General features: G+C 49.7%; 1 protein-coding gene across 2 annotated transcripts in view; it reads left to right on the plus strand.

The window, feature by feature from the left end:
* The window catches only part of GYS2 (glycogen synthase 2), a 171,710-nt gene that overhangs the window by 110,041 nt on the left and 38,215 nt on the right, over positions 1 to 23,454 (plus strand). For both annotated transcript variants that reach the window (XM_077261412.1, XM_077261414.1), the window contains exons 13-14: positions 38 to 133; positions 218 to 381. In XM_077261412.1, the coding sequence (XP_077117527.1) occupies positions 38 to 133; positions 218 to 381 (260 nt within the window). The remainder of the gene's footprint in view (positions 1 to 37; positions 134 to 217; positions 382 to 23,454) is intronic.

A 23,454-nucleotide genomic window follows, 5' to 3' on the forward strand; every position in this document is an offset into this window, starting at 1 on the left:
ACGGGGCCTGCTAATGACTTGCATTGATTCCTTCCAGCGGAGTGCACAGTGATGGGCATCCCCAGCGTCAGCACCAACCTCTCCGGATTTGGCTGCTTCATGCAGGAACATGTGGCCGATCCGGCTGCTTATGGTGAGTGACCGCGGCTTCTGTCCTCTGTGCTGCTGTGAACGGCTGAGACGTCTTCTGGTTTATGGAACTGTTCCTCTATTGTAGGGATTTACATATTGGATCGCAGGTTCCGCTCTCCGGACGAGTCCTGTAACCAACTGACGCAGTACCTGTACTCGTTCTGCCAGCAGTCCCGGCGCCAAAGAATCATCCAGCGGAACCGAACCGAACGGCTGTCAGACCTGCTGGACTGGAGATACCTGGGCCGCGTAAGACAGCGCACAGTGCCACTCCTCCTGTATATACCGCAGTGCCGCTCCTCCTGTATATACCGCACAGTGCTGCTCCTCCTGTATATACCGCACTGCCGCTCCTCCTGTATATACCGCACAGTGCCGCTCCTCCTGTATATACCGCACAGTGCCACTCCTCCTGTATATACCGCAGTGCCGCTCCTCCTGTATATACCGCACAGTGCCGCTCCTCCTGTATATACCGCACAGTGCCGCTCCTCCTGTATATACCGCACAGTGCCGCTCCTCCTGTATATACCGCACAGTGCCACTCCTCCTGTATATACCGCACAGTGCTGCTCCTCCTGTATATATACCGCAGTGCTGCTCCTCCTGTATATACTGCACAGTGCCCCTCCTCCTGTATATACCGCACAGTGCCGCTCCTCCTGTATATACCGCACAGTGCCGCACCTCCTGTATATACCGCAGTGCCGCTCCTCCTGTATATACCGCACAGTGCCGCTCCTCCTGTATATACCGCACAGTGCCGCTCCTCCTGTATATATACCACACAGTGTCGCTCCACCTGTATATGTACCACACAGTGCTGCTCCTCCTGTATATATACCGCACAGTGCCACTCCTCCTGTATATATACCGCACAGTGCCACTCCTCCTGTATATATACACTGCACAGTACCACTCCTCCTGTATATATACCACACAGTGCTGCTCCTCCTGTATATACCGCACAGTGTCGCTCCACCTGTATATGTACCACACAGTGCTGCTCCTCCTGTATATATACCGCACAGTGCCACTCCTCCTGTATATATACCGCACAGTGCCACTCCTCCTGTATATATACACTGCACAGTACCACTCCTCCTGTATATATACCACACAGTGCTGCTCCTCCTGTATATACCGCACAGTGTCGCTCCACCTGTATATGTACCACACAGTGCTGCTCCTCCTGTATATATACCGCACAGTGCCACTCCTCCTGTATATATACCACACAGTGCTGCTCCTCCTGTATATACCGCACAGTGTCGCTCCACCTGTATATGTACCACACAGTGCTGCTCCTCCTGTATATATACCGCACAGTGTCGCTCCACCTGTATATGTACCACACAGTGCTGCTCCTCCTGTATATACTGCACAGTGCCACTCCTCCTGTATATATACCACACAGTGCCACTCCTCCTGTATATATACCACACAGTGCTGCTCCTCCTGTATATACCGCACAGTGTCGCTCCACCTGTATATGTACCACACAGTGCTGCTCCTCCTGTATATATACCGCATAGTGCCACTCCTCCTGTATATATACCGCACAGTGCCACTCCTCCTGTATATATACACTGCACAGTACCACTCCTCCTGTATATATACCACACAGTGCTGCTCCTCCTGTATATACCGCACAGTGTCGCTCCACCTGTATATGTACCACACAGTGCTGCTCCTCCTGTATATATACCGCACAGTGCCACTCCTCCTGTATATATACCACACAGTGCTGCTCCTCCTGTATATACCGCACAGTGTCGCTCCACCTGTATATGTACCACACAGTGCTGCTCCTCCTGTATATATACCGCACAGTGCCACTCCTCCTGTATATACCGCACAGTGTCGCTCCACCTGTATATGTACCACACAGTGCTGCTCCTCCTGTATATATACCGCACAATGCCGCCACTCCTGTATATATACCGCACAGTGCTGCTCCTCCTGTATATATACCGCACAGTGCTGCTCCTCCTGTATATACTGCACAGTGCCCCTCCTCCTGTATATATACCACACAGAGCTGCTCCTCCTGTATATATACCGCACAGTGCCACTCCTCCTGTATATACCACACAGTGCTGCTACTGCTGTATATATAATGCACAGTGCCGCTCCTCCTGTATATATACCGCACAGTGCCACACCTCCTGTATATACCGCAGTGCTGCTCCTCCTGTATACATACTGCACAGTGCCGCTCCACCTGTATATGTACCACACAGTGCTGCTCCTCCTCCTGTATATACCGCACAGTGCCACTCCTCCTGTATATATACCGCACAGTGCCACTCCTCCTGTATATATACCACACAGTGCTGCTCCTCCTGTATATACCGCACAGTGTCGCTCCACCTGTATATGTACCACACAGTGCTGCTCCTCCTGTATATATACCGCATAGTGCCACTCCTCCTGTATATATACCGCACAGTGCCACTCCTCCTGTATATATACACTGCACAGTACCACTCCTCCTGTATATATACCACACAGTGCTGCTCCTCCTGTATATACCGCACAGTGTCGCTCCACCTGTATATGTACCACACAGTGCTGCTCCTCCTGTATATATACCGCACAGTGCCACTCCTCCTGTATATATACCACACAGTGCTGCTCCTCCTGTATATACCGCACAGTGTCGCTCCACCTGTATATGTACCACACAGTGCTGCTCCTCCTGTATATATACCGCACAGTGCCACTCCTCCTGTATATACCGCACAGTGTCGCTCCACCAGTATATGTACCACACAGTGCTGCTCCTCCTGTATATATACCGCACAATGCCACTCCTCCTGTATATATACTGCACAGTGCCCCTCCTCCTGTATATATACCACACAGAGCTGCTCCTCCTGTATATATACCGCACAGTGCCACTCCTCCTGTATATACCACACAGTGCTGCTACTGCTGTATATATAATGCACAGTGCCGCTCCTCCTGTATATATACCGCACAGTGCCACACCTCCTGTATATACCGCAGTGCCGCTCCTCCTGTATATACCGCACAGTGCCGCTCCTCCTGTATATACCGCACAGTGCCGCTCCTCCTGTATATATACCGCAGTGCTGCTCCTCCTGTATATACTGCACAGTGCCCCTCCTCCTGTATATACCGCAGTGCCGCTCCTCCTGTATATACCGCACAGTGCTGCTCCTCCTGTATATACCGCACAGTGCCGCTCCTCCTGTATATACCGCACAGTGCCGCACCTCCTGTATATACCGCAGTGCCGCTCCTCCTGTATATACCGCACAGTGCCGCTCCTCCTGTATATACCGCACAGTGCCGCTCCTCCTGTATATATACCACACAGTGCCGCTCCTCCTGTATATACCGCACAGTGTCGCTCCACCTGTATATATACCGCACAGTGTCGCTCCACCTGTATATGTACCACACAGTGCTGCTCCTCCTGTATATACCGCAGTGCTCCTCCTCCTGTATATACCGCACAGTGCCGCTCCACCTGTATATACCGCACAGTGCTGCTCCTCCTGTATATACCGCACAGTGCCGCTCCTCCTGTATATACCGCAGTGCTGCTCCTCCTGTATATACTGCACAGTGCCCCTCCTCCTGTATATATACACTGCACAGTGCCACTCCTCCTGTATATATACACTGCACAGTACCACTCCTCCTGTATATATACCGCACAGTGCCACTCCTCCTGTATATATACCACACAGTGCCGCTCCTCCTGTATATACCGCACAGTGTCGCTCCACCTGTATATGTACCACACAGTGCTGCTCCTCCTGTATATATACCGCACAGTGCCACTCCTCCTGTATATATACCGCACAGTGCCACTCCTCCTGTATATATACACTGCACAGTACCACTCCTCCTGTATATATACCACACAGTGCTGCTCCTCCTGTATATACCGCACAGTGTCGCTCCACCTGTATATGTACCACACAGTGCTGCTCCTCCTGTATATATACCGCAGTGCCGCTCCTCCTGTATATATACCACACAGTGCTGCTCCTCCTGTATATACCGCACAGTGTCGCTCCACCTGTATATGTACCACACAGTGCTGCTCCTCCTGTATATTACCGCACAGTGCCACTCCTCCTGTATATATACCGCACAGTGTCGCTCCACCTGTATATGTACCACACAGTGCTGCTCCTCCTGTATATACTGCACAGTGCCCCTCCTCCTGTATATACCGCAGTGCTGCTCCTCCTGTATATATACTACACAGTGCCGCTCCACCTGTATATGTACCACACAGTGCTGCTCCTCCTCCTGTATATACCGCACAGTGCCGCTCCTCCTGTATATGTACCGCACAGTGCCACTCCTCCTGTATATATACCGCACAGTGCCACTCCTCCTGTATATATACCACACAGTGCTGCTCCTCCTGTATATACCGCACAGTGTCGCTCCACCTGTATATGTACCACACAGTGCTGCTCCTCCTGTATATATACCGCATAGTGCCACTCCTCCTGTATATATACCGCACAGTGCCACTCCTCCTGTATATATACACTGCACAGTACCACTCCTCCTGTATATATACCACACAGTGCTGCTCCTCCTGTATATACCGCACAGTGTCGCTCCACCTGTATATGTACCACACAGTGCTGCTCCTCCTGTATATATACCGCACAGTGCCACTCCTCCTGTATATATACCACACAGTGCTGCTCCTCCTGTATATACCCCACAGTGTCGCTCCACCTGTATATGTACCACACAGTGCCACTCCTCCTGTATATACCGCACAGTGTCGCTCCACCTGTATATGTACCACACAGTGCTGCTCCTCCTGTATATATACCGCACAATGCCACTCCTCCTGTATATATACCGCACAGTGCTGCTCCTCCTGTATATACTGCACAGTGCCCCTCTTCCTGTATATATACCACACAGAGCTGCTCCTCCTGTATATATACCGCACAGTGCCACTCCTCCTGTATATACCACACAGTGCTGCTACTGCTGTATATATAATGCACAGTGCTGCTCCTCCTGTATATATACCGCACAGTGCCGCTCCTCCTGTATACCGCACAGTGCCGCTCCTCCTGTATACCGCACAGTGCCGCTCCTCCTGTATACCGCACAGTGCTGCTCCTCCTGTATATATACCGCACAGTGCCACTCCTCCTGTATATACCGCACAGTGCTGCTCCTCCTGTATATACCGCACAGTGCCGCTCCTCCTGTATATATAATGCACAGTGCTGCTCCTCCTGTATATGTACCGCACAGTGCCACTCCTCCTGTATATATACCGCACAGTGCCACTCCTCCTGTATATATACCGCACAGTGCCACTCCTCCTGTATATATACACTGCACAGTACCACTCCTCCTGTATATATACCACACAGTGCTGCTCCTCCTGTATATATACCGCACAGTGCCACTCCTCCTGTATATATACCACACAGAGCTGCTCCTCCTGTATATATACCGCACAGTGCCACTCCTCCTGTATATACCACACAGTGCTGCTACTGCTGTATATATAATGCACAGTGCTGCTCCTCCTGTATATATACCGCACAGTGCCGCTCCTCCTGTATACCGCACAGTGCCCCTCCTCCTGTATATATACCACACAGAGCTGCTCCTCCTGTATATATACCGCACAGTGCCACTCCTCCTGTATATATACCACACAGTGCTGCTCCTCCTGTATATACCACACAGTGCTGCTACTGCTGTATATATAATGCACAGTGCTGCTCCTCCTGTATATATACCACACAGTGCCGCTCCTCCTGTATACCGCACAGTGCCGCTCCTCCTGTATACCGCACAGTGCCGCTCCTCCTGTATACCGCACAGTGCTGCTCCTCCTGTATATATACCGCACAGTGCCACTCCTCCTGTATATATACCACACAGTGCTGCTCCTCCTGTATATACCACACAGTGCCGCTCCTCCTGTATATATAATGCACAGTGCCGCTCCTCCTGTATATATAATGCACAGTGCTGCTCCTCCTGTATATATACCGCACAGTGCCGCTCCTCCTGTATACCGCACAGTGACGCTCCTCCTGTATACCGCACAGTGCCGCTCCTCCTGTATATGTACCACACAGTGCCGCTCCTCCTGTATACAGTGCCTTGCGAAAGTATTCGGCTCCCCGGAACTTTTCAACCTTTTCCCACATATCAGGCTTCAATCACAAAAATACCAAATGTAAACTTTTGGTGAAGAATCAACAACAAGTGGAACACAATTGTGAAGTTGAACGAAATTTATTGGTTATTTTAAATTTTTGTGGAAATTTAAAAACTGAAAAGTGGGGCATGCAATATTATTCGGCCCCTTTACTTTCAGTGCAGAAGTTCATTGTGGATCTCTGAATGATCCAATGTTGTCCTAAATGCCTAATGATGATAAATATAATCCACCTGTGTGTAATCAAGTCTCCATATAAAGGCACCTGCTCTGTGATGGTCTCAGGGTTCTGTGTGAAGCACAGAGAGCATCATGAAGACCAAGGAACACAACAGGCAGGTCCGTGATACTGTTGTGGAGAAGTTTAAAGCCGGATTTGGATACAAAATGATTTCCAAAACTCTAAACATCCCAAGGAGCACTGTGCAAGCGATCATATTGAAATGGAAGGAGTATCATACCACTGCAAATCTACCAAGACCCGGCCATCCCTCTAAACTATCATCTCAAACAAGGAGAAGACTGATCAGAGATGCAGCCAAGAGGCCCATGATCACTCTGGAGGAACTGCAGAGATCTACAGCTGAGGTGGGACAGTCTGTCCATAGGACAACAATCAGTCGTACACTGCACAAATCTGGCCTTTATGGAAGAGTGGCAAGAAGAAAGCCATTTCTCTAAGATATCCATAAACAACAAGCTACTTGGGAGACACCAACCATGTGGAAGAAGGTGCTCTGGTCAGATGAAACCAAAATCGAACATTTTGGCAACAATGCCAAACGATATTGTCACGGATCACACCATGCTGCCAACAATATGTCGCGGATCCCAACAATGTGTCAGGGGTCCCGGGGAGGATAACTTTATCGTCCCTACTACTCACACCAATTTGTCACGAACCAAGGTTACTTTGGTTGCCCCTGGTTCCTTCTGAAGGGGATTTATCTATATCCCACTTCCCAGTTCCGATTTGGAACTTGCAGCTCTCTGGCGCCCCCCTTACCCTCAGGTCAGATTAGGTACTGCACCTAGGGTAATTAGTCACCAGAAAGGCTGCCTGCTATGTACTGGCTAATGGGCACACTGCAGTGAGGGCAATATAACTACTCCCACTCAGGCGGGAACAATTATTATCAATGCCGCCGGACGCTGCAAAGACGCCCAATTGCACAGAACAAGGTGGCTGCCACCAGCTCCGATTTTCACCAAAGGTTAACGGGTCCGGAGCCAACCCAAATCAGTAGCATAATTCACTTCAGAGGAAGCGACAGTTCGTATAGAGCATAAAGACACAAGCTAGTAAAATTATAAATTTTACTCCATAAAAGATAGGCAGTATCTACAAAAATATTAAAAAGGTATTATAAAGAAGACGAAACATGTATATTACAATTACAAATAAAAAGGGATTAACGGTGAAGATTGACTTACGATTCGTTCATATCATTCAATGGTACGCCTTGAGCTGGCTGGGGAGGGGACCTTCCCCACTTATTCTCAGGTCAGATTGCACAGCCTGTCATAGCTGAATCCCCCGGCAAAGGACACTGCAAGAATCCTGCTTCACACAGATATTCCTTGCCTAAAGGCCATGCACTCCCCCTGTGGTGACATCACTTAGAAGCTGAAACCTCCTCTTTACTTACAATATGAAAACTATAAATTGCGGCGTGAACCTCACATAAGTACGACATGATGCTCATTATGTTCCCCACGTCAGGGGCGTTCTTTTAAGTGTAAACACGGAGCCATTACATGAACTGCTTAAGGAGAAATCCACACTTTGCACCATTTATCCAGCAACTCCGGTCGCATTACACGTGCGCCTAAGTGGACAGGACTTCTTGCTGCATCCAGGCTACCCTACCAGTATTGGAAATTATAGAGACAGGATTAACGTTTCTCCCTGCACCATATCTCTTATATTTGTTCTGATGAAGGTCCGGATGTGGACCGAAAATGTTCGACTTGCCTTTATGGATGCACATCAATAAACCTTTTGCATGTGATAATTATTCATCTAGAGTGCCAAGTTTTTTCGGATTTGGATTTGTTGGGCTGGATACCCTACTTGAGCACCTACTCTATACACTACTATGAGTGCCGTGTTGTTCTATTATTACATTCAGATCCATTATGGTCAGATATTTTGCTCCAGCTAACTTCTCAAGCAGCTCCTCGATGCGCGGCATTGGGTGCGCGCCAGAGGCTGTAATGGCGTTGAGCCCCCTGTAGTCCACGCAGAACCGGGTGGTCCGATCCTTCTTTGGCACAAGAATTACAGGTGAGGGCTCTTTGACCATTAAATCATCCCCAGCTGTAACATCTCATCGATCTCCTAGCGCGTAACCTGCACCTCATTGGAGATCCGATAGGGTGTTCGCCGTAGTGGGGCATGATTCCCGGTGTACACCTCGCGTACTGCTCAGTCCTTCCAGGTCGGTTGGAAAGCACGACCCGAAGGGTTCCAGCTTGGTCCGCAACTGCGACCGCTGGGGTTCGGTTAGTGAGGTGCTTACCTCCACGTCCTCAATGGACCCACCGGCCTTGGGCCAGCATGTCCAGGAGGGGTTCTTCCTCCCCGTCTTCAGGAGGCTGCAGACCGGTAGGACGAAAGGTTCACGTTCGTGATGAGTGATGAGCCTTTATCATGTTGATGTGAAACGCCTTTCACCTACCCCGAGCGTGGTCAAGCGTGACCACGTAGGTTACCGGGTTGAGCTGTTGGTGGACAACGTACAGGCCTTCCCAGGCTGCCTGAAGCTTATCTTTTGGTACAGGAATCAGCACCCACACCTTTTGACCCACGTGGAAGGTCCGCTCTGGGCGTTCTGCCAGTGCTTCTGAGCAGACTGAGCCTGCGTTATGTTGTCATGCACCAACTGCATCAAGGTCTGCATTTTGTCACGGAAGCGCATTACATACTCCACTACGGACACTTCAGAAGGGTTATGCTCCTCCTCCCAGGATTCCCTTACCAACCCAAGGGGACCCCGGACTCGCCTGCCGTACAGGAGCTCGAAGGGGGAGAACACTGTCGAGGCCTGCGGAACCTCTTGGTAAGCTAATAGCAGGTGTGGGAGGTACCGCTCCCAGTCACGTATTTGGGTCTCAACCAGCATGCATAGCATCTGTCTGAGGGTACTATTGAAGCGTTCACACAAGCCATTGGTCTGTGGGTGATACGCACTCGATACCAGGTGCTTCACCTGCATTCTCTTACAGAGAGCCTCCATTAGGCGAGACATGAATTGGGTCCCTTGATCAGTAAGCATCTCCCTGGGAAAACCTACACATGAAAAGATAGCCAACAGTGCATCCGCCACCTTACCTGCCCTAGTTGAGGACAGAGCCACTGCCTCTGGGTACCGGTAGCGTAGTCTACCACAGTGAGGATGTATTGCTTTCCAGAGCTGCTGGGGACGGCCAGCGGGCCCACAATGTCCACCGCGATCCTCTGGAAAGGCTCCTTTATCACTGGCAAAGGGATCAGGGAAGCCTTAAGAGCAGGCCCTGCCTTCCTCACTCTTTGACAGGTGATACAGGAGCAGCAGTAGTTTGACACATCTGTCCCCATCTTGGGCCAATAGAAGTGTTGAGACAGCCGGGCCTTAGTTTTGCTGATCCTCAAGTGTCCAGCGAGCGGGATTTCATGGGCAGTCTGCAACAACTCACTCAGGAACTGCTGCGGGACGAGCAGCTGTCTTTCCCTCAACCACTCCTTTTGCGATTTTCCAGGTACTGTCTCCCGGTACAACCTCCCTCGTTCCCAGAACACCCTCTCCTTATCAGTCATGGAGGTGGGCATCTTGGCAAGGTCTCTCAAATTCTCCAGGCTCGCATCTGAGCGCAGAGCGGCCTGACACTCCTGGCTAGGGGCAGCCAGAAGCAACGTCAGTGTCCCTTCCCCACGGAAACCCTCTGGGACCTGCTCTGGGTCCATCTCTGGTTCAGTCATACCTGTGACTGAGGAGGGTCCAGAAGGCAGAACGTTATCTGCGTTCCGAGCACTCTGACTGCGGGTGACAGCAGCTACATAGGCTCTCTCCCCGGGGATTTCCACAGACCCATCAGCCGGCGCTGCTATGGGTACTACCTCCCCATCCACCCCCAACATCTCAGGAGCAGTGCTACTTATGGGGCAGTTACCTTCCTCTGTGGCACTGATCAGTTGCAGGGCATCCATCAGCTTCCTCATGGTTCCCATGCATCTCCCCATTTCCCTGAGCACCATCGGTTGCTCCTGTTAGGGGTTCCTTAGCCATCCCACCCCGCAGAGTGACATAGCTGAGCGCTCCTGCACCTGTGAACACATCATTCTTAGGAAACAAATGGTTATCAGGTAAAACATGCATATTTTCATCATTAGCATCATCGGTATTACTCTCTGCATTTTCTGAAAGATCATTATCAAGGACATCATCAATCGATAAAGCATTGTCAGGTAACACATGCAATTTCCCATTGCTATCATCAGCATTCGATTGGGTAGGTGAGTCAGGGACATAGTATGCAACCATCCTCCCCAAATCAGTCCCCAATAAAACATCAGTGGGCAAGTTATCGGACAGCCCCACTTTTTTCCTCCTGGCTCCCCAATCTATATTACCCAGGCCATTGGCAAAGGACAGCTGATGCCCCCTAATCCCGGTGACAGTCAGAGTTTTCTCCTGAATAATATCTTCAGTGGCCGCCAGTTCGGGTCAGAGGAGGGTTCATTCAGCCCTGGTGTCCTGGAGACCTGTAGCGACATGGCCCCCCACGGTGACGTGCTGCACGTTGTCACACACCCTCCCAACCACCCCACCCACCCAAAGAATTGCTGCATTGGGGCCTGGGGGGTTCCTCTGCTTCTCTGGACATAGGGTGCTGATGTGACCAGTCCGCTTGCAGGAAAAACACTGGCAAGGATCGGTGGTAGGTCTGATGCTGTTGGCAACGAGGACAGGGCCTCTGCTGTGTTGGCTGGCAGGGGTACTGGCGTTAGTTGCAGGCTTACCCCCTCTCCAACTGGCGGTCACTGGCTTCCACGCTTCCGATCTACGGTTGGCCTCATAGGCATCGGCAATCTGCACTGCTTTAGTCACGTCTTTGGGTTCTCTGTCCATCATGAACTGTTGCACCTCAGCTGGGCAAAGATGTAAGAACTGGTCTTTGATCATCGGGTCTCGCAGCTGTGCAAAGGTGGTCACTGACAGTCCTTGGGTCCACTGGTCAAAGTGGGTCCCAAGTCCATGCGCCACATCGCTGTAACTGTCGTGTGGGCTACGTTGGAGGTTCTGGAACTTTCTACGGAAAATCACAGGTGTAAGCTGGTACTCGGTTATCAGGGCCTGCTTCATGTCCTCATAGTCACCATCGTGCTCTTGAGGGAGAGCAGCAAACGCCTCCAGAGCTTTTCCTCTTAGCTTTGGGGTCAGGTATCGGTCCCAATGGTCCCCAGGCAGCCGGTACTGTCTGCAGGCTTTCTCAAAGGCCCGCAGAAAATTTTCCAAGTTCCCTTCCTTTTCCATCACAGGAAAGTGCTCTGGCCGGGGTTTAGGGGTCTGAGCGTGGCTGGACACACTGCTGGACTGGGAAGATCTCTGCACCTGGAGTCGGGCTAACTGCAGCTGGTGCTCATGGGCCTCCTGCCAGTATTTCTGTATCAGCTCCAGACGTCCATCATGATCATCAGTGGGGAGTAGTTCCAAGGCCGCCTGCAGGTGGGGGTCCAATCCACCCTGGTTGCAAGTAGGGTCGGCATTCAGTGGTTGGACCTCTGCTGCAGCACCATTTTCGCTTGTGCTGGCTTCTGCAGCCACTGGACTCTGAGACAGGGCTTGGTCTGCTTCAAATTGCACCAGTTCCGTGACCATTTGGGTCTTGGTTTTGCCCGTGGTGTCAATCTGTATCAACCCAATGCACAATAAGAGTGTCCTTGACATGCTGGTCATACCAGCCTTCTCCTTTTGCAGCCAACATTGCCATATAAAAGATAGGATAGAAAAACAAAGAGAAGGGAGGGGTAATCACAAGTACACACGATTGTCTCAAGACTAGCAAACACTAAGCTTGTTCTCCAAAACTTTTTTGCGCAATGTCCTCTCAAGAACTTTGCAAGTTTTTTAGTGAGAGGAATGATTTCTCAAACCAAATCACTAATGCTCTATTATCCCACCACTCTGCCACCAATATGTCATGGTTCGCACCGTGCTGCCAACAATATGTCGCGGATCCCAACAATGTGTCAGGGATCTCAGGGAGGATATCTTTATTGTCCCCACTACTCACACCAATTTGTCATGAACCGGGGTTGCTTTGGTTGCTCCTGGTTCCTTCTGAAGGGGATTTATCTATATCTCACTTTCCAGTTTGGAACTTGCAGCTCTCTGGCGCCCCCCTTACCCTCAGGTCAGATTAAGTACTGCACCTAGGGTAATTAGTCACCAGAAAGGCTGCCTGCTATGTACTGGCTATTGGGCACGCTGCTGCGAGGGCGATATAACTACTCCCACTCAGGGATGCCCAATTGCACAGAACAAGGTTGCTGCCACCAGCTCCGATTTTCACCAAAGGTTAAAAGGTCCGGAGCCAACCCAAATCAGTAGCGTAATTCACTTCAGAGAAAGCGGCAGTTCGTATAGAGCATAAAGAGACAAGTTAGTAAAATTATATATTTTACTCCATAAAAGATAGGCAGTATTTACAAAAACATTAAAAAGGTATTATAAAGAAGACGGAACGTGTATATCACAATTACAAATAAAAAGGGATTAATGGTGAAGATTGACTTACAATTCTTTCATATGATTCAGTGGTACGTCGTGTGCTGGCTGGGGGAGGGGACCTTCCCCACTTATTCTCAGGTCAGATTTCACAGCCTGTCGTAGCTGAATACCCCAGCAAAAGACACTGCAAGAATCCTACGTCACACAGATATTCCTTGCCTAAAGCCCAGGCACTCCTCCTGTGGTGACATCACTTAGAAGCTCAAACCTCCTCTTTACTTACAATATGAAAACTATTTTTTTACACATAAATTGCTGTGTGAGCCTCACATACGTACGACACGATGCTCCTGATGTTTCCCACGTCAGGGGCATTCTTTTAAGTGTATATTCGGAGCCATTACATGAACTACTTAAGGAGAAATCTGCATTTTGAACTTGTTGCCCTTAGCTGCTTGCGCTTTCAGTAGGTGATAGGTCTACCGATGGACATCCGGAATATGTAGTTCGTATATTTCTAGCCCAAATCGGTGCCACGATATATAACTTTAATCGAACAAAGAAACTCATGGCTTACACCAGTTCCAACTAGTAGTAGATGGGAGGAGGGAGGGGTAGTGTTCACAGAGCCTGGTATTTGCAGGGAAAGCAATAAAAATTGTTCTTCACAGACACACACACAGACAGCCAGCAGAGAAAAAAGGGGGGTTGGAATAGCCCGCAGAGTGTGTCTTGTAAAGCTAGGCAGATACTCAAACATGGCATATTCACATTATCGTGACAGATATGTTTGGCGTAAGGGCAACACAGCTCAACATCCTGAACACACCATCCCCACTGTCAAACATGGTGGTGGCAGCATCATGGTTTGGGCCTGCTTTTCTTCAGCAGGGACAGGGAAGATGGTTAAAATTGATGGGAAGATGGATGGAGCCAAATACAGGACCATTCTTGAAGAAAACCTGTTGGAGTCTGCAAAACACCTGAGACTGGGACGGAGATTTGTCTTCCAGCAAGACAATGATCCCAATCTACAATGGAAGGGTTCACAAATAAACGTATCCAGGTGTTAGAATGGCCAAGTCAGAGTCCAGACCTCAATCCAATCGAGAATCTGTGGAAAGAGCTGAAAACTGCTGTTCACAAACGATCTCCATCCAACCTCACTGAGCTCGAACTGTTTGCCAAGGAAGAATGGGCAAGAATTTCAGTCTCTCCATGTACAAAACTGATAGAGACAAACCCCAAGAGACTTGTAATCGCAGCAAAAGGGGCGCAACAAAGTATTAAGTTACAGGGGATGAATAATATTGCACGCCCCACTTTTCAGTTTTTAAATTTCCACAAAAATTTAAAATAACCAATAAATTTAATTCTACTTCACAATTGTGTTCCACTTGTTGTTTATTCTTCACCAAAATTTACATTTGGTATCTTTATGTTTTAAGCCTGATATGTGGGAAAAGGTTGAAAAGTTCCATGGAGCCGAATACTTGCAAGGCACTGTATACCGCACAGTGCCGCTCCTCCTGTATATACCGCACAGTGCCGCTCCTCATGTATATACCACACAGTGCCGATCCTCCTGTATACACTGCACAGTGCCACTCCTCCTGTATATATACCACACAGTGCCGCCGCTCCTGTATATACAGCACAGTGCCGCTCCTCCTGTATATATACACCACACAGTACCACTCCTCCTGTATATATACCGCACAGTGCCACTCCTCCTGTATATATACCACAGTGCCGCTCCTCCTGTATATATACCACACAGTGCCACTCCTCCTGTATATATACCACACAGTGCCACTCCTCCTGTATATATACCACAGTGCCGATCCTCCTGTATACACTGCACAGTGCCGCTCCTCATGTATATACCACACAGTGCCGATCCTCCTGTATACACTGCACAGTGCCACTCCTCCTGTATATATACCACACAGTGCCGCTCCTCCTGTATATATACCACACAGTGCCACTCCTCCTGTATATATACCACAGTGCCGCTCCTCCTGTATATATACCACACAGTGCCACTCCTCCTGTATATATACCGCAGTGCCGCTCCTCCTGTATATATACCACACAGTGCTGCTCCTCCTGTATATACCGCACAGTGCCGCTCCTCCTGTATATATACCACACAGTGCTGCTCCTCCTGTATATATACCGCACAGTACCACTCCTCCTGTATATATACACTGCACAGTACCACTCCTCCTGTCCTGTATATATACACTGCACAGCACCACTCCTCCTGTATACACCGCAGTGCCGCTCCTCCTGCATATACTGCACCGTACCGCTCCTCCTGTATATACCGCAGTGCCGCGCCTCCTGGTTATACCGCACCCGACCGCTCCTCCTGTATATACTGCACAGTGCTGCTCCTCCTGTATACACAGCACAGTACTGCTCCTCCTGTATATACCGCACACTGCCGCTCCTCCTGTATATGCCGCACACTGCCGCTCCTACTGTATATACCGCACACTGCCGCTCCTACTGTATATACCGCACACTGCCGCTCCTACTGTATATACCGCACACTGCCGCTCCTCCTGTATATGCCGCACACTGCCGCTCCTACTGTATATACCGCACACTGCCGCTCCTACTGTATATACCGCACACTGCCGCTCCTCCTGTATATGCCGCACACTGCCGCTCCTACTGTATATACTGCACAGTACCGCTCCTCCTGTATACATACCACACAGTGCCGCACCTCCTGTATATACTGCATAGTACCGTTCCTCCTGTATATACCACACACTGCCGCTCCTCCTGTATATACTGCACAGCACCACTCCTCTTGTATATACTGCATAGTACCGCTCCTCCTGTATGTACAGCTCACTGCCACTCCTCCTGTATATACCGCATACTGCCACTCCTCCTGTATATACTGCACAGTACCGCTCCTCCTGTATATACCGCACACTGCCGCTCCTGTATATACCGCACACTGCCGCTCCTGTATATTTACCGCACAGTACCGCTCCTCCTGTATATATACACCGCATAGTAACGTTCCTCCTGTATATATACACTGCACAGTACCACTCCTCCTGTATATACCGCACACTGCCGCTCCTGTATATATACCGCACAGTACCGCTCCTCCTGTATATATACCGCACAGTACCACTCCTCCTGTATATATACACTGCACAGTACCACTCCTCCTGTATATATACACCGCACAGTACCACTCCTCCTGTATATATACCCTGCACAGTACCACTCCTCCTGTATATATATACACACTACACAGTACCACTCCTCCTGTATATATACAACGCACAGTACCACTCCTCATGTATATATACACTGCACAGTACCACTCCTCCTGTATATATATACACACTGCACAGTACCACTCCTCCTGTATATATACAACGCACAGTACCAGTCCTCCTGTATATATACCCTGCACAGTACCACTCCTCCTGTATATATATACACACTGCACAGTACCACTCCTCCTGTATATATACAACGCACAGTACCAGTCCTCCTGTATATATACCCTGCACAGTACCACTCCTCCTGTATATATATACACACTGCACAGTACCACTCCTCCTGTATATATACCGCACACTGCCGCTCCTGTATATATACCGCACAGTACCGCTCCTCCTGTATATATACCGCACAGTACTACTCCTCCTGTATATACACACTGCACAGTACCACTCCTCCTGTATATATACCCTGCACAGTACCACTCCTCCTGTATATATACACTGCACAGTACCACTCCTCCTGTATATATACCGCACAGTACTACTCCTCCTGTATATACACACTGCACAGTACCACTCCTCCTGTATATATACCCTGCACAGTACCACTCCTCCTGTATATATACACTGCACAGTACCACTCCTCCTGTATATATACACCGCACAGTACCACTCCTCCTGTATATATACCCTGCACAGTACCACTCCTCCTGTATATATATACACACTGCACAGTACCACTCCTCCTGTATATATACACTGCACAGTACCACTCCTCCTGTATATATACACTGCACAGTACCACTCCTCCTGTATATATACCCTGCACAGTACCACTCCTCCTGTATATATACACTGCACAGTACCACTCCTCCTGTATATATACACTGCACAGTACCGGTCCTCCTGTATATATACACTGCACAGTACCACTCCTCCTGTATATATACACTGCACAGTACCACTCCTCCTGTATATATACACTGCACAGTACCACTCCTCCTGTATATATACACTGCACAGTACCACTCCTCCTGTATATATACACTGCACAGTACCACTCCTCCTGTATATATACACTGCACAGTACCACTCCTCCTGTCCTGTATATATACACTGCACAGTACCACTCCTCCTGTATATATACCCTGCACAGTACCACTCCTCCTGTATATATACACCGCACAGTACCACTCCTCCTGTATATATACACTGCACAGTACCACTCCTCCTGTATATATACACTGCACAGTACCGCTCCTCCTGTATATATACACTGCACAGTACCACCTCTATATCCTGTATATATACACTGCACAGTACCACTCCTCCTGTATATATACACTGCACAGTACCACTCCTCCGCTACAGAAATATCATGTCCATTTTGTGGTGTGCTGTGTGTCACATATTTCAGCCACCTGGGGTCAGCGATCTCTTCAGCATGCAGAGCTCCAGTCCTCTTCAGAGGCACACAGAGTCCTTGTTCTTTTCCAATAAAACTTTTCTCATCTCCTGCTCCTTCATATCGGTTACAGTCCAGTCATTTCCAAAAGACAGGAGGACTCTCCGTCTCCTGCGCTTTCCCTGGTCTGCTGCCTCAGCTTATCTTCTAGCCCCGTGGTTTCCAGGCCCGCAGCTCCCTGGACCATCCAGCATTCTCATACTGAGTGCTCCCCGTCCACTTTCCCCATCCTGGGTGAAAAATCAGGTTGCCTCTGCAATTCCTGTTGGGACGTCACGGGATGTAACCCACAGACAACCACCGACCCTTCCAGACTGCCTCGCTTCCCACCTGCTCCAAGGTCTGACCTCTCCAGACCGGCTTCCTTCGGGGCTTCCTTCAGGGCTTCCTTCAGAGCTTCCTTCAGAGCTTCCTTCGAGGCTTCCTTCAGAGCTTCCTTCAGTGCTTCCTTCGGGGCTTCCTTCAGGGCTTCCTTCAGGGCTTCCTTCAGGGCTTCCTTCAGTGCTTCCTTCAGAGCTTCCTTCAGAGCTTCCTTCGGGGCTTCCTTCAGAGCTTCCTTCAGTGCTTCCTTCGGGGCTTCCTTCGGGGCTTCCTTCGGGGCTTCCTTCAGGGCTTCCTTCAGAGCTTCCTTCAGAGCTTCCTTCGGGGCTTCCTTCGGGGCTTCCTTCGAGGCTTCCTTCAGAGCTTCCTTTCGGGGCTTCCTTCGGGGCTTCCTTCGTGGCTTCCTTCGGGGCTTCCTTCGGGGCTTCCTTCGAGGCTTCCTTCAGAGCTTCCTTCGGGGCTTCCTTCGGGGCTTCCTTCGTGGCTTCCTTCGGGGCTTCCTTCGGGGCTTCCTTCGGGGCTTCCTTCGGGGCTTCCTTCGGGGCTTACTTCAGAGCTTCCTTCGGGGCTTCCTTCGGGACTTCCTTCGGGACTTCCTTCAGGGCTTCCTTCGGGGCTTCCTTTGGGGCTTCCTTTGGGGCTTCCTTTGGGGCTTCCTTCGGGGCTTCCTTCAGGGCTTCTTCTGTCTCTCTCACCTGCAAGTCCTTCTAGAACAATTCTCCTCAGGCTGCTATAGCTCCTCCCACTAGCCCTTCTATTGGCTTAACTATTTAACTATTACTACTCTGGCTAGAACCAACTCTTATCTTAATCTACATTTAACTCTCTAGTGCCCCCTAACACTGAGCCGGCACTACACTGTCATTCCCTCTGCCACTGCTGACCTAACGCTAACACTGACTGTCCCTATTCCTGTCCCTAACACATCCTATATAATGATCGCCAGTTGGGACTTCCGGCCGCTGTCCCCGAATCCCATAAGACACCGCGGCAGTGTCACTTGCGCAGGCGCAGTTTGATGCCGCAAAGCCACAAACTACGCCTGCACAAGTGACGTACAGAGTGTCCGGCGGATGCTGACCGGTTCTGCGGGTGTCTCCGGTGCCCAGCAGTTCTGCGTGGGTGTCCGGCGCTGTCCAGGGCTCTGCCGACATTTTGTGACATGCCAGAGCCCCGGCACTTCCACGGTTCCATGTGTCGTGGTCTCCCAGAATATGGCCGCCACCGGGGGCAGCGCATGCGCAGATGGTGATCTCGGCACCAAGATTTCGGGAGATGAGATCTCATCTCTTCAGATCTTGGTCCCGAGCTCACCATCTGCACATGCACCGCCCCCGATGGCGGCCATATTCCTGGAGTCCAACGCACACGCACATGGAACCGTGGAAGTGCCGGGGCTCTGGCATGTCACAAAATGTCGGCAGAGCCCTGGACAGCGCCGGACACCCACGCAGCATCGGAGACTCCCGGCAGCAGCACAAGAAACCCGCAGCAGCGCGCTGCACATCCCCCCTCATCCGAGCCTGCGGCCTGCAGCATCACCCCACTCCTGCCTCCTCCAGCAGCGACCCCGAGACCCCACTTCATCTCAGCCACCACCCCCGGTAAGCAATAAGATGCAAGGATTATAAGAAGCACCACCATTTTATTAAAAAATATTTTTTTCTGATTTTTCTCCTCAAAATTTGGGGTGTGTCTTATAATCCGAAAAATACAGTATGTTGGAAAGTACAAACGGTGTGAGTCATGTCCGCTGCTCCTGTCAGCACCACTAGCCATACACAGGTGTTAATGTCACCGCACTCCCGATGTGATAGCATATGTCCAGTACAGACATAAACACGGGTACATCAAGACATTGTCAGCAATAATACACATATACCAGGCATGCACAGGAATGCAGGGCAGGAATGCAGGGCCCGAACCAGCCGCCTGCACACCTCCTACAACCGTACATATATATACTGTACAGTGCCGCTCCTCCTGTATATGTACCGCACAGTCCTGCTCCTCCTGAATAAATACACTGCACAGTACCACTCCCCCTGTATATACACCGTACAGTGCCGCTCCTCCTGTATATACACCGTACAGTGCTGCTCCTCCTGTATATACACCGTACAGTGCTGCTCCTCCTGTATATACACCGTACAGTGCTGCTCCTCCTGTATATATACCGTACAGTGCTGCTCCTCCTGTATATACACCGTACAGTGCTGCTCCTCCTGTATATATACCGTACAGTGCTGCTCCTCCTGTATATATACCGTACAGTGCTGCTCCTCCTGTATATATACCGTACAGTGCTGCTCGTGTATATACCGTACAGTGCTGCTCCTCCTGTATATATACACTGCACAGTACCACTCCCCCTGTATACGTACCGTACAGTGCTGCTCCTCCTGTATATACACCGTACAGTGCTGCTCCTCCTGTATATAACGCACAGTGCTGCTCCTCCTGTATATACACCGTACAGTGCTGCTCCTCCTGTATATACACCGTACAGTGCTGCTCCTCCTGTATATACACCGTACAGTGCTGCTCCTTCTGTATAAATACACTGCACAGTACCACTCCCCCTGTATATGTACCGTACAGTGCTGCTCCTCCTGTATATACCGTACAGTGCTGCTCCTCCTGTATATACACCGTACAGTGCTGCTCCTCCTGTATATACACCGTACAGTGCTGCTCCTCCTGTATATACAGTACAGTGCTGCTCCTCCTGTATATACCGTACAGTGCTGCTCCTCCTGTATATACACCGTACAGTGCTGCTCCTCCTGTATATACACCGTACAGTGCTGCTCCTCCTGTATATACACCGTACAGTGCTGCTCCTTCTGTATAAATACACTGCACAGTACCACTCCCCCTGTATATGTACCGTACAGTGCTGCTCCTCCTGTATATACACCGTACAGTGCTGCTCCTCCTGTATATGTACCGCACAGTGCTGCTCCTCCTGTATATACACCGTACAGTGCTGCTCCTCCTGTATAAATACACTGCACAGTACCACTCCCCCTGTATATGTACCGTACAGTGCTGCTCCTCCTGTATGTACACCGTACAGTGCTGCTCCTCCTGTATGTACACAGTACAGTGCTGCTCCTCCTGTATATACCGTACAGTGCGGCTCCTCCTGTATATACACCGTACAGTGCTGCTCCTCCTGTATATGTACCATACAGTGCTGCTCCTCCTGTATAAATACACTGCACAGTACCCAGTGGCGTAACTACAAAGTTATAGGCCCCGGTGCGAACTTCCAAATGGGCCCCCCCCCTGCAGCCCTGCCATACAACTCAATGTAACCCCCATAGAATACAACGCAGCCCCCCTAATAGTATAATGTAGCCCCTCCATACAGGGGCAGTGAGAAAGACACGAGCAAATGGTGACGAGGGGGCAGGGGAGAGGGCACAAGGGGGCTAGGGGAGACAGGCACAAGGGTAACATAGGGGGGCTAGGGAGCAAGAAAGACAGGCACAAGGGGACATATGGGGGCTAGGAGGCAGGGGAGAAGGTTACAAGGGTACTAGTGGGCAAGGGAGACTGACACAAGGGGACAAGGGAGACTAACACAAGGGGACTAGTGGGCAAGGGAGCCTGACACAAGGGGCACACGGGGACAAGTGGGCAAAGGAGACTGGCACAAGGGGACACAGGGACTAGTGGACAAGGGATTCAAGCACAAGGGGACACGGACAAGTGGGAAAGGGAGACTGACACACAGGGACTAGTGGGCAAGGGAGACTGGCACACGGGGACAAGGGACACAAGCATAAGGGGACAAGGGAGAGAGGCTCAAGGGGACACACGGGCCCCTGACCTGCCAGAGCCGCTTGCAGCGGCGACCGCTGCGACGGTGCTAATTACGCCCCTGCCTCACACACACACACAGACACTACAGATATCACACACACACTACAGATATCACACACACACACTACAGATATCACACACACACACTACAGATATCACACACACACTACAGATATCACACACACACTACAGATATCACACACACACTACAGATCACACACACACTACAGATATCACACACACACACTACAGATATCACACACACACACTACAGATATCACACACACACTACAGATATCACACACACACACTACAGATATCACACACACACACACTACAGATATCACACACACACACACTACAGATATCACACACACACACTACAGATATCACACACACACTACAGATATCACACACACACACTACAGATATCACACACACACACACTACAGATATCACACACATACACACTACAGATATCACACACACACACTACAGATATCACACACACACACTACAGATATCACACACACACACACACACACACACTACAGATATCACACACACACACTACAGATATCACACAAACACACACTACAGATATCACACACTACAGATATCACACACACACACTACAGATATCACACACACACACACTATAGATATCACACACACACACTACAGATATCACACACACACACACTACAGATATCACACACACACACTACAGATATCACACACACACACACACTACAGATATCACACACACACTACAGATATCACACACTACAGATATCACACACACACACACACTACAGATATCACACACACACTACAGATATCACACACACACTACAGATATCACACACACACACACTACAGATATCACACACACACACACACACACTACAGATATCACACACACACTACAGATATCACACACACACACACACACTACAGATATCACACACACACTACAGATATCACACACTACAGATATCACACACACACACTACAGATATCACACACACACTACAGATATCACACACACACACACACTACAGATATCACACACACACACACACTACAGATATCACACACACACACACTACAGATATCACACACACACTACAGATATCACACACACACACACACACACACTACAGATATCACACACACACACTACAGATATCACACACACACACTACAGATATCACACACACACACTACAGATATCACACACACACACTACAGATATCACACACACACACACACTACAGATATCACACACACACACACACACTACAGATATCACACACACACACTACAGATATCACACACATACACACTACAGATATCACACACATACACACTACAGATATCACACACACACACTACAGATATCACACACACACACACACACACTACAGATATCACACACACACACACACACTACAGATATCACACACACACACACACACACTACAGATATCACACACACACACACTACAGATATCACACACACACTACAGA

The sequence above is a fragment of the Ranitomeya variabilis genome, chromosome 5 (genome assembly GCF_051348905.1).
Source record: "Ranitomeya variabilis isolate aRanVar5 chromosome 5, aRanVar5.hap1, whole genome shotgun sequence".
NCBI lineage: Eukaryota > Metazoa > Chordata > Amphibia > Anura > Dendrobatidae > Ranitomeya > Ranitomeya variabilis.